Genomic DNA, 18816 nt, shown 5'->3' with positions numbered 1-18816 from the left:
AAACATTTGTCTTCATGTAGATTCGGTTCCTCATGCTCCCTCTCGGTTGTTACTCCAGCCGTCACCATCAGGCATCTTCCAGTCACTTTCTCATCTTCTTGTCTTGTCACAAAAGCTCTACTGTGTGTTGGCCTTCTCACCTCTTCATCCTCTGAATCTGTGGACCACACTTCAACCCCGCCAAATTCGTCATCAATCACCTTTTCTTGAACAACAAGGCGTTCATTCGACCATCACTAGTTTTCTTCTTCTTTATCTCTTCAAGCTTTCTCATATGATAAGTTTCATCATCTTCACTCTCTCTTCTCTTGGCTAACTTTTTCAACATGCAGTCCTTGGCAAAATGATGCTTGCTGTGACAATAATTGCAATCATACCCTGAGTCACCCACCAGTTTGCTATCCTTCTTTTCATCCTCCTTCTGAGATGTATTCTTAGACTCTTCCTTTACCTTTTCTGAACTATAGCTTCCTTGCCAGTTTCGGTTCTTACTGACAGGGAATTTCTTTCGAGAAAACTTCTTTGGATTCGACACCGTCATCGCATACTCGTCACCCGTAAGATCACACTCCGACATGTCATCTTCCTCTTCTTATTCAATCACATTTTTGTTCTTCGAGACAAGAGCAAGTGAGCCGACACCAGAGACCAACTTTGCTTCTTTTGACACTGTGCTTTCATGTGACTTTAGAATTCCCATAAGTTTTGCTAGGGAATAAGCCTTGAATTGTTCATGCGCTTTCACAGTTAAGACAACTGCCATCCACTCAGGTCTTAAACCGTTCAGGAAGGTGACTTTCTGTTCAATACCCTTCCTTTCAATACCATGCTTTGTCATCTTGCTGAGCAGATGATTGTAGCGATCAAACATCTGAAGCAAGGTTTCTTCAGGTTTTTGTGTAAATGCTCCGAACTCAGAGAGAAGTAGAGTTTGAATAGAGTGCTCTCGATCCTCGTCGGTTGAATACAGTTCTTTCAACCTGTCCCATATCTCCTTAGTTGTAGTGCATGAACTCACTAACCGGAAGGTGTTAGCTTGTAAAGTGAATCTGATCATTCTTAACGCCTTGACATTGCACAATAGTTTATCTTTTTCGTCTTGAGGAATCTTATCCTCGTCTGCTATCAGTTTGCTATACTCCTTTTGGGTATTCACAGTTGTATTCGTTCCAGAGTGAACAAATGGACCCAACGTGATTGCTTCCCAGATGAGATATCCGTTATCATCAGATTCAACCACATAATCTTCAAAGTGATGCGCCCATACTTCATAATCATGCGTGTAAAGAATGGGTACTCTTGTAGTGGATCCAATGGTGTTGGAGATGTTGATTAGATTGTACGTCATCTTGAGACACGATGAACCTTCCTTGAAACTGTTAGAGTCTGACCTGTAAACTTGAGAACAGGGTTTTATCAAAAACACCAGTTTCCGTCGATAAGAAAACGACGGCTCCTATATATTCGATAAAAGTGGAAACCCTATAGTATTCTTCAAACAGAAGGAATGCATATTTGTTACACAGTCTCCTGCTCTGATACCAATTGTTGGAATTAAAATTCTAGTAGGATCGATATGTTCTAAACAGTGAATAAAGAAATAAGAACAAGACACAGGAATGGCTCAAACAATGCTGAATGATTAAACTTCAACACCCCAGAAGAGCTCGATGAAGAACTTCGACTGTAGAGGTGTTTTAGGGTTACAGAACGATAATCAAAGTAATAGTATCAAGAAGGTGTCTAATGTATACATGCATGCACTATATATACTACATAACCCTAACAAAACACAGATGGACATGCCCAATCCGGTAAATACAAACAAAGCCCATGACGCAACATATTTATCCTACAAAAGTTTTTAAAGAAAAGGAAGACTGCCATTGCTTGGAAAATTACCAACATCAAGGGCATTAGTCCTTCCTATTGCTCTCACAAGATCAACCTAGAAGAAGAAGCTTAGCCGGTAGTACAACATCAGAGACGATTAAACCCAAATATACAAGAGGTGGTCAAGAAGGAGGTCATGAAGCTTTTGGATGCCAAAATCATCTATTCCATTTTTGACAGTCAATAAGTGAGTCTAGTTCAAGTAGTGCCAAAGAAAGGAGGGATGGCGGTTGTAACGGACAAGAAAAATGAGCTCATACCTACACGAACGATAACCAGTTGGTGAGTGTGCATCGATTATCGAAAATTAAATGATGCCACTTGTAAAAACCATTTCCATCTTCCTTTTATTGATCAAATGCTTGAACGATTATCTGGTCATTACTATTACTGTTTTCTAGATGGATTTTCAGGTTATTTTCAGATTCCCATTGACCCAATTGATCAAGAGAAGACGTTCACCTGTCCTAGTGGAACTTTTGCGTATCGACGCATGCCTTTTGGATTATGCAATGCACCGACCACTTTTCAGCGATGCATGATGGCCATATTCCATGATATGGTGGAGAAGTTTATGGAAGTTTTTGTGGATAATTTTTCAGTCTTTGGTTCTTCTTTTGATGATTGCCTCACTAACCTTGATTTGATGCTTGCTAGGTGTGAAAAAACCATTTTAGTCTTGAATTGGGAAAAATGCCATTTCATGGTGAAGGAGGGAATCATGTTAGGTCATAAAGTTTCCAAATCGGGGATTGAGGTGGATCAAGCAAAGATGGACACCATTGCCAAGTTACTCCCACCAACTAATGTGAAGGGCGTTATGAGTTTTTTAGGTCACACGGGTTTTTACCGCCGTTTTATAAAAGATTTATATAAAATAACAAGACCTTTGACCCAATTACTTTTAAAAGATGAAACCTTGATTTTTTTAAAGAATGCTTAGAATCTTTTGAAATTTTGAAAGAAAAAATGACTAATGCCCCGATCATTATCGTCCCAAATTGGAACTTGCCTTTCGAGATAATGTGTGATGCCGGTGACTATGCTTTGGGAGCCATGCTTGGTCAAGGGGTTGATAACCACTTTCAAACCTTATACTATGCAAGCAAGACCTTAAACCCGACCCAAGAAAATTACACCACTACTGAAAAAGAATTATTGACGGTGGTTTATGCATTTGACAAGTTTCTTCCCTACCTTATACTGTCCAAAACAACTCTTTTTACCGACCATTCTGCTATCAAGTATTTGTTTGCAAAACAGGATGCCAAACCAAGATTGATCTGGTGGGTGATCTTACTTCAATATTTTGACATCGAGATCAGGGACAAGAAGGGAATGGAAAACGTAGGGGCTGACCATTTGTCAAGATTGGAAAATCCAGAGAGGGAAGAGATGGGAAACAAGAGCATTGGGGATGACTTTCCAGAGGCGTATTTGATGATGGTAGCAGGAGAAGAGCCTTGGTATGCATACATTGCAAATTTTTTGGTAGACAGCTATCTTCCAAAGGGGTTAACTTACCAGCAAAAGAAAAGCTCTTCTCAAAAATCAAATATTAATTCTGGGATGAGCCTTATCTTTTTAGAAGTTGTGCAGATGGTATCATCAGAAGATGCGTGTTTGGAAAGGAAATTCATGAAATTATAGGGCATTGTGACTAGGGCCCTACAGGAGGACATCATGGAGCTCAATACACAGCCAAGAAGGTATTTGATGCTGGTTTCTATTGGCCAACGATCTTCAAGAATGCTACTACTTATGTAAGAGAGTGTGACTCATGCCCGAGGACAAGAAATATATCTGCAAGGAATGAGATGCCACGAAGAAATATCCAAGTCTGTGAGGTGTTCGATATACGGGGTATAGACTTTATGGGACCATTCCCATCATATAGAGGGAACAAGTACATCGTTGTAGCAGTCAACTATGTTTCCAAGTGGGCAGAAGCACAGGCATTACTAACCAATGATGCACGAGTGGTTGTGAAGTTCCTTAGAAAATTATTTTTTCGTTTTGGAGTGCCAAAAGCACTTATAAGTGACAGGGGAAACCATTTTGCTAATGATCAAACTGCGAAAGTGTTACATAAATATAGGGTACGCCATAGGTTTACAACACCATATCATCCTCAAACAAATGGGCAAACCGAGATCACAAACAGGGCACTAAATAGAATCTTAGAAAAATCGGTGGGGAGTAATAGGAAGGAATGATCGGACAAACTCGATAATGCGCTTTGGGTATTTTGCACTGCGTTCAAAACACCCATTGGACTACCCCTTATCGATTAGTTTTTGGTAAAAACTGGCATTTACCGATGGAACTCGATCACAAAGCGTATTGGGCATTAAAGACATGCAACTTCGAACTGAGTGAACTGCACACCAATCGGATTTTGCAAATGAATGCCTTGGAAGAGTTGAGAAACGAGTCATACACAAACTCATTGATCTACAAGGATAAGAAGAAAAATGGCATGATGCAAGGCTGAAAGGGAATAAGGAATTCGAATCCGATCAAAAAGTTCTCCTTTACAACTCAAGGTTGAAACTTTTTCTTGGAAAGTTGAATACACGATGGTCCGGACCATTCAAGATAAAGCAAGTGTATCCATATGGGGTAATTGAGCTATTCAACAAAGATGGGTCAAACTTTAAGGTAAATGGGCATAGAGTAAAACATTACGAGGGAGAAATACCAAGAGAAGAAAGAATGGAAGAAGGCATGAACTTGGAGGAGGACGCCACAACATAGGGTGGAAAGAAGTCCGACTCAAGACTCCTAAAAACGAAGCGCTTGTGGGAGACAACCCGTCATTAGAGTTTTCTTTTCTTTTTTCCTTTATCTTTCTTTTAGTTTTTCATTTTCTTTCCTTTATTTTGTTAAGTTTTGTTGGGGATCTTTTAATCTTTTTCTTCTAAATAATTAAAATGTTGCTTGAGGGCAAGCAAGGATTTAGTGTCGGGTGTGGTAAAACTTTTAATGAACAAACATAAACTTTTGTGTTCTGAACACCCAACATGGCGTGGATGAGCTGTTCCCACGCCATGTTTGGGCAAAAATTCTCGATTTTTTAAGGATTTCCGTTTCAACATGACGTGTTGCTACCCCAACATGGTGTGTCGCTTTTCCAGTTACCGAAAATCGATCAGTTTTAAACTGAGTCAAAAAAAGTTTCTTTAACCCTAAAAGGGCAAAAATCGTTTTCACCCTTGCTCCACTACCCCAAACACGTCGAGTTTACTTCAAGCACCACAATCTCCAGCTCCTTCGATTTGCTTCATTTTCTTCGAAAAAGGTAAGATATTAAGCTCTGGTTATGTTTAAAGTAAAGGTTTTTATGTATCCTGTGTCTAATTTGCATGAAAACCGGATTTTTAAAACTTTGCCATAAATTTATAGGGTTTCGATTTTGAACAAATTAGGACATTTTGGCAGATTTTCTTGTGATTATGTGTATAATACAGTGTTCTAAGTAAATCCCTTAACTTGTTTGATTTTCATTTGGCCAATATGTGTTCGAATTGGAAGTTAATAGTTGATCTGTTCATAGAACACGACGTGTTTGATGATCAGGCTACTTAAATTCTGCTTAAAAGTTATTTTTAACCTCTTCTATTGTTTTTTTTTCTTTTGCTGTTCAAATGTGCAGAAAGATGGAGAGGACAGAGAAGCCAACAAGTTCTATAAGGACATGGTGATTTCCCATGGTATAATTTTCCTGAAATAGTCTCTCTGGGAGTTTTAGCAGAATAGAGGAACAAACTTGAGAAGCTGAAGTCCAGAGAATTTTACATCCCGAATGCAGTTGACTAGGAATGGGTTCAACAAGTCGTACTGGTGGAAGCAATGAACCCATACTTGACCAAAATATTTGTAGCTGGGGGTGAGGATAACATGTACAGGGTGGAGGGGATTATTTCAGGTTTAAGAGCACGTGTATAAGGAACTATGCTTGGAGTTCTTTTCTACAATCCGGTTTATGGGAAGAACAAATATGCTTGATACCGACAACCTAGTTTTTGTTTGGGTGGAGAGAAAAGGGAATGTAGTATCGCAAAGTTGGCATGGAGAATGGATTTGTACAACCGCTCGGAGGCGATGGCTAAGGGATTTGGTATCTTTTTAGATACCTGTCACATGAATTTCCCACAAGAAGTGAATGGAACTAATTGATGGACCACAATTTCTAATGGAGTGCACATCCCATCGGTTGCATATGAAGGCAATATTAGGTCGCCTATTCACCGCCTCATTCATCGGTTTATCTCCAGCACTGTAAACATGAGGAGGGATTCTGATAAGGTCCCCAATCTTGATGTATTTTTCTTATGGAGTATCCTCACTCCCAGGGTCTTTTGCAACATACCTCATTGCTTGACAACATATTTGGTAAACCGGGTAACAAAGGATTGAAAAGGGATGCCAATCTGTGGTGGTATGTTTGTTACTAAATTAGCAAAATCCTATGGGTTGTTTGAGAGGGGAGCAACGGATATCCTGACTTTGATGCCAACTCGTCTTTTCAACGTTCGTCTTTATAAGAGGGAAAGGATTGTGGAGGATAACGGAGGGAATAATTTCTCTATTCCCAATGATGATGAAGTGGTACAACCAGAGCAGGTAGGGAGACAGGTGACGCCACGACCCGAAGCCGTTCACGAGGAGCCCCCGGTGATTTCTGTGGAGGATGAGATGCCCATGGATTGGTATAACAGGGAAATGAGGCGGTACCAAGATAATATTGGTCGGGGGCTTAACTATCAAAACATGCACATCGATCTCCTCTTTCAACATATGCAAATCTCAAGGCCGGATCGGTATCCGACTTCTTAACCTTACATTACGAGTTGGGATGAGCTATGGGGCGAAATGCAAGGTGGAGCTGGGAGAGAAGATGAAGATTAACTATTCTTAGTTTTTATTAGAAGTGTTTGAAACTATTTTTATTTGTTTGTTTTAATTTGTGTGTTTGGTTTGTTTCTAAAACTTCTAGTTTGATAGGGGTAATGTAGGAATTTTTAATTTAGTGTTTGTTTTCTTTTTTTATTATGTAGCTGTTGTTTTTGATCTCTACAGAAGTTAGGTTGAGAATTGAGCGATTATTTAAAGCGTGAGAGGAACCAAGTGAGGGGTCGAGTCTTGACGAGAAAATAGAAGAATTTTGTTTTGGTCAAAAATTACACAAGTATAAATCAACCAAATTGAATGAGAGGCTGTGATGTTCGAATTGTGCAATAGAGAAAGGTAAAGAGAACGACACTATTTTTTACAAGGAAAGCCCTTGATCCTTGCTAGGATCTCCGACACAAAACCTTGGGAGGTGATAATGATCACCTACCTTGATGATTTTATTAATATAAAATGATGATTACTAAGAGTATTTCAGTAAGAAAAAGTGAAAAAGTTCATAGAGTAAGTGGAGCGTGTCGTGTGCAAGATACATGTGTCAATTTATAGTCTAATCTAGCTAACAAGATGTCCGACATTCTCGGGATCCTCTATGACCAGCTTTGTGAACGTTGTTTGACTTGGTATTCCGGGTTTTTATCATAGTTGAGACGACTCTCTGTTGAGAATAAGTCTTCTCTTGAATATTTATGCACATATGTTAATTAAGAATGAAATATAACCGTTATAAATGTTATTAAATAATAATAATGGTAATAGTCGAGATCCTGAGATAGTTGAGGATCCTGAATATCAGATGAGGTTTGAGGATCCTGGCCCTAACAATTGCCCCCAAGTTATTCCTGAAAATTTAGGAGTTAATTTCAAGAGTATTAAAGGGATAAATTAAATTAAAAAGGTAAAAGGACAGAGAGAAAAGTAATTTTCAAAACTAACCCTTAATGACTGGGTAATTTTGAAATCTAACGGGTGGATAACTAGCCGTTAATGGTCAAATCAACCTCAAATCTTCAGTATAAGAAGAGGTAATCAGTTCCACAATTCTCTTTACTCGTCTCGATTTTCTTTGCTTTCTATGTGCTACCTGTGATTTCGATAAAGGTAACATCCTCTCTGCCTCATCTCCTTTCTAGCAAATTTTTGATCATGGGTAAAAAGATAACCCTTTCTCACAAGAAGATCCTAAGTCTTCCTGTGGACGATTTCATAGATCAAGGAGTCTTGTCTTATGACGAGACGTGCTCCTTCGATGATGGTGATATCGAAGCATTGAAGGGTAGTGGTGCCTTCCCTCCCGAAGCAGTCTACAGGCCTTATGACCCTTTGATCTAACCAGACTTCATCTCCTCTTCTTGGGTGTGCTTTCTAGAGTATCCCTTCTCTGTTTTAGGCCTTAAATTCCCTTTTTACGGAGTGGTCTCAGAGTTTTTCGATACCACGAAACTTTCTTTCGTCCAAATGATGCCTATCATTTGGAGGATCCTGTACTGGGTTGAGTGGCTAAATCAGACACAAGATCTTAGCATGGGTCTGGCTGAATTGGCCCATGTCTATGATCTCTCAACTTCCGGCAATTCTCGCTTCCTGTTTAAGGTCAAGAGTGGCAAGCCTCCTCTTGTGTTAAAAACAAAACACAATGATGGTGCTTGGAAGGGGAGATACTTCTTTGTCAGGCGTGAATCTATTCCTGGAGGAGATCTCTTACCGAAATATTAGGTTAAGAAGGGTAGGATATCAATACTTTTCCATGTGATCCTGAAATCTTATTCTTATTTTGTTTTTTCTGTTACAGGTTTCAAGTTCGGGGAGCTTGTTGTTGCTGCTGAGGACACATATGATACGATTGTTAATTTTCTTTCTCTCCCAGAGGCAGATAGATCTCTCAGACTTGATCAATCCAGTATCCAAGAAGGATCTTCCAACACAACTTCTATGGCTACATGTATATCTTTCTTTCTTTTTGATTTGAATTTTTGTCTTAGGATCTTCGATCTCATCAGGATCCTTGTTTCTCATGCAGGTTCCAGGACTGTCCGCTCCAATGCTCGCTTCACTTTGGCTGACCTTGAGGATGACATGACCATCGGCTTGGTCAGGATCAACCAGGAGAAGCCCTCTGCTCTGCCTCCTTCAAAGAAAGCCCAGCTTGACCTGGTTATGAAGACTATTGATCCTGAAAGAGGAAGACTTCTAAGGCCACATATTCCAACCAAGAGAACCTCAGCATCGAGGATGCTCTTGGGAAGTTGGCCTCATTTTTCCAGCTTGTAAGTTTCCTGTGCATAAGAATTATTTATGTTAGTTTAACATACCTATTTCTTCTTTTCCTGATGTTTGCATTTCTTTTAGGTCTCCACTTATGTTTCTCAGTTCACCAATGATCCCAGGATCTGTGGTAAGAAAGCTGAGTCTGCTCTAGTAGAGCAGGAGAAAATTTGGATGACCACCAATGAGGATCAAGGGTGGAGTTGTTGAGCAAGAAGAAGGATGAGAAGGAGGAGGAGCATTCTGCGAAGCTTGAGGAGGTGATTGCCGATGCGAAGGAAAGTGATGCGATGGTTATCCTGGAGGCTAGGATCAAGTTGTTGGAGGATTTTGAGCATTCAGGATCCTGGAATGTAGTAGGATAGCACGAGGCACTAGCCAAACTAACTGGTAAGCTTGTCATCACTGTTGAGGATCCTGCACCGCAACCAGAAGTGGAGAAGGAGGAGAAGAAGGCCGATGATGATCGGGCTAAGGTCTAGGCCTTTTAGGTGGTTGGGTAGTGTAGTTTTTTTGATGTAACCATTTGACTCATGTAGGGCTGTAAGCCTTTTATTTTGAATACAATGGTTAATATTTCCTTTATTTTTCTATTTTTCCTTTACCTGCATAATATGATACTAAGATCTTTGCATAGTTAGGATCCTAAAAATAGTGAATAATTTTCAAGATAAAGTTCTTTTGGCAAATAATAGATAAAATGATTTGATAAGGATTGAATTAGTTAAACAACTAAAAGTGATAACTTCAAATAATAAGAACTGACTTTGTTAAGAAATTTAAAATGTTAAAAGTTTCTGTAAAAGTTTGATGACTGACTTGTAATCCTTCATAGTTTCAAATAATTTTTATAGTAAAACAAGTATAAACAAATTTGTTAAGAACTAATTTTAGTAAATCTAAGTGCTTTAAAAATTCTTTAAAGATATCAATTTAAAAGAGTAAATGACTCTGAAGTGATAAAAGTTTATAAATCAACAACTGGTTTAGGATCCTGAAAAGTTTAAGATCCTTAATTTTACTTAAAAAATTTTAAAGTTAAGAACAAGGAAAGATGGAGCCTGATTATCTTCGATTTTTCCTAAAGCTTCATAAGTCTTTCAATATTAGAATTTACTGAGGATAAATCTCAACTTAGGAAAGAGCTTGGGATCACTGTTGATTGCTAATGATAAGATTCTTACTAATGAGGATCCTTACCGACGAGGAACCTTAATGACGAGGATCCTTAATCATAAGATCATACGGGGTAATTCCCTTCTTAGGAGAACCTGTTTGGGTTATAGACTATGACAAAATTCTTGGGTAAGTAACACCATAATTTCAATTGATAACATGTTAATGTTATATACTGGGGAGGATCCCAACTTGTGACGTATTTCATGGTAAAGATCCCTAATTATGATAATATGAAAATGTTATGATTCGTGTGTATTTTCTGGGGAAAGATCCCAACGTGTGATAACATGAAGATGTTATAAACCTAATGTAATTTCTGGGGTAAGATCCCAATTTTAGATAACATGAAAATGTTATAAACCTCAAGTGTAGCACCTGGTTCTTGGTACGCATTCTTTTACTTAATTCTTTGTGCATTTTGCATCTTGGCCTTGGACGTGGCGAGTCAAAGGATCGACTCGTCGAGTAGAAGCGAGAAGGGGCACGGGGTTTAAGTTGTGGACTCGGCGAGTAAGCTACTGTGTGGACAAAAACCCTAATCCAGGAGTGTGCACACTATTTAAACACCCTAACTCGGCCTCTCTTGCCCCTAACACTCCCAGAAGAGCTGTAAAGCGAAACCCTAGCCCCCATATTGTTCTTGTGAGTGATTTTGGCTTTGTGAAGGAAGTTTGGAGCTTACAAGCAGAAGGAGAAGGATGAAGGGTGCAAGGAGGGGAAGTAGATTCGAAATCTACTCTGTGAAAGGCTTCCATTCAGGTAGAAAATTTCCTACCTTGATCTCTAGTTCATTAGATCCCCTTTTTGTCCCTAGTTTGTGGTTTTTAAGCCCTAAAACCTCAAACTCTATGTGTTTATGCTCTATGTTCTGAAAGGGCTTTAGATCTGGGCCTTTTGGATATCTTAGAAGTGTAAAGTTTCTGTGGTTGAAGTGATTGTGGTCCCTATTAAGTGTTTGACTTCATAAAGAGCTTGGATTTGCCTTTTGGATCTCATAGGGCCATGCATGCACGTAAAGTTTGCAACTTTACGTGATAAGCATGCCCTGGGAGCTTAGATCTATGGTTTGGAACCGTTGCATGTCTCAGATTTGGCCTATGTAGGAGGAGAGTTGAATGGACTCGGCGAGTGCCAAAGTCCACTCGGCGAGTTCTATGAAGATGGTCTTAGACTCGACGAGTTGGACGAACCACTCGGCGAGTCCTATGAAGATTGCCTGGAACTCGACGAGTTGTTCTTAAAAATCGGCGAGTCATATGAACAGTTACTGAGTTGAGAGGAGTTTGAGTGTAGAAGGTCCAACCCTTCGTCACTGCTCGCGGAATTAGCAATTTATCGAGTAGTGATGGCCCCGAAAACCAAAATCCTCAAGATGGATGCTCTGGTGAGGATTTGGAAGCGAGTAGGGGATCTGCTCGTGGGACTCGGCGAGTTGTTCCCAGACTCGGAGAGTCGGATGAGTTTCCTTGTGGCTTTTGAATGGGAGAAGAACTCGTCGAGTTGTCGGCCCAACTAGACGAGTAGGGTCACGGATGGGGACGAGTAGAGAGTGAGAGACTCGGCGAGTTGATGGCCCAACTCGGCGATTCGGGTCAACTGGAAGTTGACTTTGACGTTGACTTGACTTGGTTGAGGGTAAAATGGTCATTTTACCCTAAGTATAGAGATCAGTTTCTAACTGAGTGTTTGTGGGGTTTGTAGCCGGAGGATTTTCGGAGCAGCAGCGGAAGGAGGTTTCCCGCACTGATTATCAGCACCTACTTGTATGAGGTGAGTTACCTTCCAGTAGGGGTGGGTCTAAGGCCACAATGCCGACCCACCAATGAGGAGTATCTAGAAGATAATTGTCTTTGTGATAATTAACTTGGTCTGGTATGCGTTTGGTTATGAGTTATATCTGTATGATATGTTACATGATAGGGATAGTTCCCTGATAGTGGTCCTTAGGACTAAGGGGTAGGTCAGTACCCGGATATGCCTGACTGTGTGCTTATATCTTGCTATTGTATGCTAGTGGTAGGGGGTGGAATAGTCCCCAGTTACCGGTTGAAAGATACCGATGACGATTACCGATTGAAAGATACCAATGACGATTACCGGTTGAAAGATACCGATGGTATTGTATGGTATGTGGTATGATGGGGGAACTCAGTAAGCTTTGTGCTTACGGTTTCAGTTTTTGGTTTCAGGTACCTCTTCATGTAAGGGGAAGGAGCTGACGACGTAGCATGGCATCACACCCACATTTGATTTTCCGCATGGTGTTTTCTGGGATTGTACTCTGATATGTTATTTGCTTATGTTGTGGGTTTGAAACATGATACTTGATTTTATGAGATGACGTGTTGATTCAATATTTTCTAGTGAATGTTTTATGAATAATTTAATTAAAAATGAAATTTTTGGACTTGAATTTTGGGACGTTACATTAAGGATCTTAACTTATGGTAAAAAATAAGAGGGTTGCTTAGCCACTGCATCGTGAAATGATCCCCTTATTTGTATCCCATAGTTAGATATTGTGCGTTCAAGCGCGGTGTATAAACCTTAGTTCGTGTGAAAGAGGTAATTAGCTCTTTACACCTTAGAGGGGATTAAGTACCCTTAAGCGTACGAGAGATGATCAATCGCTAGCTTGTGTATATGATAGTTTTAATATCATACCGTTGACATAATGGAATTGTCCAAGTGTTAAGATGTTGAGATCTTTGTGTGACAAGATCCTTATGTTTCAAGATCTTCAACCTTGATGATCCTTATGTTTCAGGATCATTGCTTATGGAGATCCTTAGCTGTATGTTGTTCTGCATAGCAAACGTTAGGTAGGGGTGGGCGTTAGTCTAGCTAATGCCCCTCCGATGCTAAAGTTAGTAATGTAATCGAGGACAAAATAAGTAATGATGAAATGTTTAAGGTAAAGAACATGTGCACCTCGGTTTTGTTAAAGATCAACTGATCTTATTTACATATAGTATGCTTTGAAATGTATAGCATTCCAGGATCTTGGCAAAACGTCTCCTTTGAGTGTTTCTAGCCAATATGCTCCTTTTCTTGCTTCAGCATCTATGAGATATGGTCCTTCCCACTTAGGAGATAATTTACCTGCACTAGGATCCTTGGTGTTTTGGAATGTTTTCCTTAATACCAATTCTCCTATTTTGAATTTTCTGACTTTTATGTTCTTTTTTTAAGCCTTGGTGATCCTTTGTTGATGAGCAACAATGCGTATCTTGGTAAGATCTCTGAGTTCGTCAACAGTGTCAAGATCCTGGGCTAGGATACTGTCATTGTTTTCTTGATTTTGGAGCAAATATCTTGCTTTCGGGATCACTACTTCGGTAGGGATCATGGATTCTATCCCAAACACCAAGGAGTAGGGGGCCTGACATGTGGCTACTTTGGAAGTAGTCCTATCTGCCCATAGGACGAAAGAAAGCTCTTTTGCCTATCTTCCTTTCTTTTCATCTAGCTTTTTCTTCAAGTTGTTTACTATGATCTTATTGCTAGATTCTGCTTGACCATTAGCTTGGGGATGAACATGAGTGGACATTATCATTTTGATTCCCCAACTCGTGAAAAAGTCTCTTGTCCTCTTTCTTGTGAATTGGGATCCATTGTCACATATGATTTCAGCAGGGATCCCGAACCTGGTCAAGATATTACGATTAATAAATGAGACTACCTCTTTGTCTCTAACCTGAACGAAGGCTTCAACTTCGATCCATTTCTAGAAGTAATCAATCATCACCAACATGAAGACTTTTCATCCTGGAGCTATTGGTAATTTTCCTACTATATCCATTCTCCATTTCATGAATGGCCATGGAGAGATAATAGGATGTAGAGGTTCTGATGGTTGATGTAGGATGTTGCTATGTGTTTGGAAAGCATCACACTTTTGAGCATGTAGAAAAGAATCTCTCTTCATGGTTGGCCAGTAGTATCCTGTTCTCAATTCCTTGGAGCATAAGGATCTGCCCCCAATGTGATTGCCACAGTCTCCTTCATGTATGTCCTTCAAGACTTCTGCAGCTTCTGGATCTTCCAAGAATATGAGGTATGGACCTGCCATAGACTTTTTATAGAGTTTACCTTGGATTATTACGAATCTTGAGACTCTTGTTCTGCTTTCTCTTTCGATTTTTTCTTCTGTTAGGATCGTGACATTTTGGAGATACTCCATAATTGGTTGGATCCTTGATCGTGGACTTATTCGAGGATCCTGTTCATCGGGGTCCCTTTGAGGAGAGATCTGAGGGTCGGGATCTCCGATGGCTACTACACTTATTGGTTGTTCAGGATAACCGGGTTTGTCAGAAAGGGCTTCTATAGCTGGAGTTATTTTTGTTGGGTTTTGAGCATTCTAACACTCCTATGGTGTACATGCAACCCTATAAACCTTGGATCTATGTTTTCTCTATTATACATGCAAATAAGACCTTTCCAAGGCTTTAATCCTAACTAGCATACTATGAGGAAACTATACTACAAAGACTAGTTAGATGACATACCTTTTGGTGTAGCTTGATGTTTTCAAGCTTTAAGAGCCTAGCCCCAATAGTGTGGAAGCGTCAAGTGGAATAAAAAATCACCAAAAACACCTTGGAAGACTTTGAGAATAAGAATACTTTGGTTCTCTCTATTGAAATCGGCTAGCCCTCTTAGTGTACTCACACTAGTGCCAATTTCAAGAACCAAGGACATCTTTATATAGTGTGGAGACTAGGGTTAAACCCATGACCTTTCATTTCATATGATCCATGGGTTAAACACTCCATGGACTATCCATGAAAGCTTAGCCCAACCTAAATGAACTTGGCCCATCACACACATATATCTAAGAGTCCATATTTAATTAGTTCATTTTGATCACTTAAATAATTCTAAATTAATTCTTGATCAATACTAATTAAATAATATGATTCCATATTAATATATTAGAACTAATAATATATTAATATATTATTCTCAAAAGATTATCCATATAAATTGCGCCGGTGAAGTGCAAACCAAGTGGACCATGCCGGGTCGGGTCAAGTACATACCAAATATAGTTATGGACTTAGACATTAATCCAACAGTCTCCCACTTGGATAAGTCTAAAACTATTATTGAGTACGACTTCAAAAACCAACTGGCAATCATAGCTCTTAAAGCCACTGTCGGACTCTGATCTTGTCAACGAACTCTGACCTTTGTGAATGACTTGTCCATTAGATAAGGGATCATATATTCCTCCATTCTAGATATCATATGGACTAAGACATGGATTATAATCATTCTGTCTGTCCATTTGTTGTTTCCCGATTTCCGATTTATGACGACTGACTGATTGAACAAATCAAATCAGTCCTGGCTTGGCCAATCACTCACATGTATCACATTAAATCATCGAGGGGCCCACATATATCGCTTTTATCCCAAAGGTAAAAGGAATGGATAAACTTCGACTCATATGGCTTGTTCTACTACTTGTTGAATCATACACAAAGGCACGTTTTATAACATTGAGTTACCAATGCGTTATCGTGAATTCAATGTACAACCAACTCATAGTAACAACTCATATCTCTAGGTTTGAAGAATATAAGATATTATCGTCTCATTATCACTCGTGATAAAATCCATGAAGTGATTCAAATGAGCGCGGGTTGAATCCAATACTCAGAACTTATGAGTACTCATGACTGTTGTAGCACAACTTTGTCCACCAACTTGGACCTCTACAAGCCAACCCATGACACTCTTGATTCATATCTACTTCCAACATATGACCGACTGTGGATGGTTTGAATAACTTAGTCATTTTGGACGAATAACCTAGTTATTATGGAAGTCAAAACATGCAAAGTGAAACACAAGAATAAATGAATCTAATATGGTATCAAAACCTATGAATATAAATAAAACACTCTCTATTTATCACCATATTGATTACTCATTATTCATTGTTTTAGTTTTGTCAACTTTATACTTGAATTAAAACCACTAGGTGTCCCATGCTCCAAGCATGTACACTATGTTTTTCTAAACAATAGCTTTGCCATACACCAAGTATGAACTCTATGTTTGTCTATGATCCTTTTCTTTGTGAACTAGATCAATTGAACATAATTTCAATGATCCTCTTTTCACACTCCCACTTCCTTGTCTTAAATGTAAGAATTCCAAATTCCTATCATTTATCGAAATCTATTTAGATTTTAAACTTATATGCACTGTTCATCTTGTAATGATTATGCACAAAGTCACAAAGAATTGTCAACAAACATTATAGAGTATTCCTATGGAGATCAACTCCATGGAACCGAAGTCTCATATTCAAAGTTCATTGCCTTTGAACATTCTTCTTACATTAAGTTTCATAATCTTACACAGATAACTTCCACCTTCCCATAATCCCATTTTGACTATCACTTCCGAACAAGAGTTGCCTCCTTACAGATTATGTCAATATGGTCCTTCCAGAATTATCACTATACTTTCAACTGTCCTTGAGCAACCAATCTTTGGTAAACCTTAGATTGTCTTTGACAATTGTTTAATCCTTTTAGTCATATCCAATTCTAGACCTTTTTCCTTCTTAATTCCCCAAGCATTTGGAAAATTTTAGAAAGGATGAATATAACACATGTAATCGATCCTATATCCGAAGCATATGGGACACGATTCATGATGTCTCACATAAAGACTAAACCAGTCTTTTGCTATAACATTTCCATTTCTATTTGCCAAGTTCTCATAATTCAGATTATGAAAAGGGATGCCGTAATCATAATCGAATTTTAGAATGCAAATAATGGACCCATATACAAAATTTCCTTATGTTGAGCCATTCCAACATGAAATTCATATATATATATATATATATATATATATATATATATATATATATATATATCCTTGACTAAATACGATTAAAACCTCAATCTAAGCTTTTAGATTTGAGATGAAGTATAATTTCCTCTCCCTTAATTATAGCAAAACAACTCTTTCCCAATTGTAACCTTTTGTTTTCTATAATTAACATTGCTAACTTGCAACCTTTCTGATAATTATCATGCTCCTACTAACATGATGATTATTAGCATAACACATATGCTCCCACTAGCTTTGACATGTATTCAGAAATCAGTTGGACTTCTAGAAATCAATAATGTATTGCCTTTCATACCAAAGTTCAGACTTCTGATACGAAATGATTTGATAAGACTTTATCAAAATCATACACCTTATCTCAGATAGCTCACATGTGTGTCTAAACAATTTTAGAACTATGAAAAGGGATGCCGTAATCATAGTCTCAATTGTTTAGACTTTTTTCCATTTCTCTAAGTCAATGTTAGTGTACCGGTTAACCATGCACGCTCCACTAACGACTTTGAGAACTGCAAATATCACGATTGCTATCTACTTAAAATCTACTTAGTGAAAGAATTTCCTCACCATCATTTTCATGAATCGGAAAGAAACCTTATGAAACTTATATTTTATGGTGTATGTGTTCTTATCCACGTGAATTCGTGAAAACCATAATCACAAGACTAGGTTAGTGACAAATCCTAACTCATATGGATTGAACTTGTGCAATCTTAACTTCTTGCCTCCTAGCAGCCCAAGGGCCTGCCATTGCTTCCAAGTAGCTATGCAAACAATTGAGAACATGTAGAACTCAAATGTATAGCCAACTTAACTGGAATGGGCATAAAAATGTCAACACGATAGGTTATAATCCTCTAGTTGTGTGCTAGTGTTGAAATAGTAGTTTTATTCTTGATGACCTCTTGAAACCCTTTCAGGATCTTTTAGACTCCCACTGTCTCCTTGACCTATAAGACTTTCTTACCAAATATTCAAGAGATAGTGTGGATTTTAATCAAGTCAGACACTTAAAACAATTAGCCTTAGTTGGTCTTTGTTTTATCCAAAACACCACAACTTACCAATTTCAAATGTACAAGAGTAGAAAACTTTTACTTTTAGATTTGACAATTGTTTTTAAACCTTCTTTAAGACATGTTACTCAAGTTACAATCTTAGAGTATAACTCTAAGAATTATTTTTGGAACGAAGTATGAATCATCTTCTTGATTTAACTACTTCAACAATTCATAACTCCTCTTCTTAACTATCATAATGCACTTAGAGGATGAATTGTGGTAAGGTCTCAAAATTATTAAGATGATCTTAAAACATGATACTAAAGTACTCTCCCATCTTTTTAGACTTGAGAAACTTTTATCCTTCTGCCTAATTTGATTCTTCTTATTCGTTCTGTCATACATTGAAACTTTTCCAATGTCTCAGAATTATACTTAAGCTTGTAAGTATAATCATATTTACTAAACCTTAGTAAATCATGACGACTAGTCTTATCCATATTTTGTGGTGGACTTTGACAAGTGCACAAGAAAGTGTACTTGATCCCTTAGTCCTTCTCTTAAGTCACATATACATGTGACCACGGAACTAGTCTTAATTTTCCAAAGTTGAAAATTCTCATACATCACACTAAACACCTTGTATGATTCCAAGTTTTGGTCTAATTGGAACTTGGGTGATGAT

General features: G+C 38.4%; 1 protein-coding gene across 1 annotated transcript; it reads right to left on the bottom strand.

Annotated features, from left to right (window-relative positions):
• Positions 1–592: 592 nt before the first annotated feature.
• On the bottom strand, positions 593–1348 carry LOC145068078 (uncharacterized). The gene has a single exon (XM_079015067.1). It carries the CDS (start codon positions 1346–1348, stop codon positions 593–595), a length of 756 nt encoding a protein of 251 aa, XP_078871193.1.
• Positions 1349–18816: the final 17468 nt, after the last annotated feature.

Source organism: Lactuca serriola, chromosome 8, assembly GCF_051521515.1.
Source record: "Lactuca serriola cultivar US96UC23 chromosome 8, Lser_US96UC23_V15, whole genome shotgun sequence".
Lineage (NCBI taxonomy): Eukaryota > Viridiplantae > Streptophyta > Magnoliopsida > Asterales > Asteraceae > Lactuca > Lactuca serriola.
Note: the sequence above shows the minus strand (reverse complement) of the source record. Positions and strands in the feature narration are given on the sequence as shown.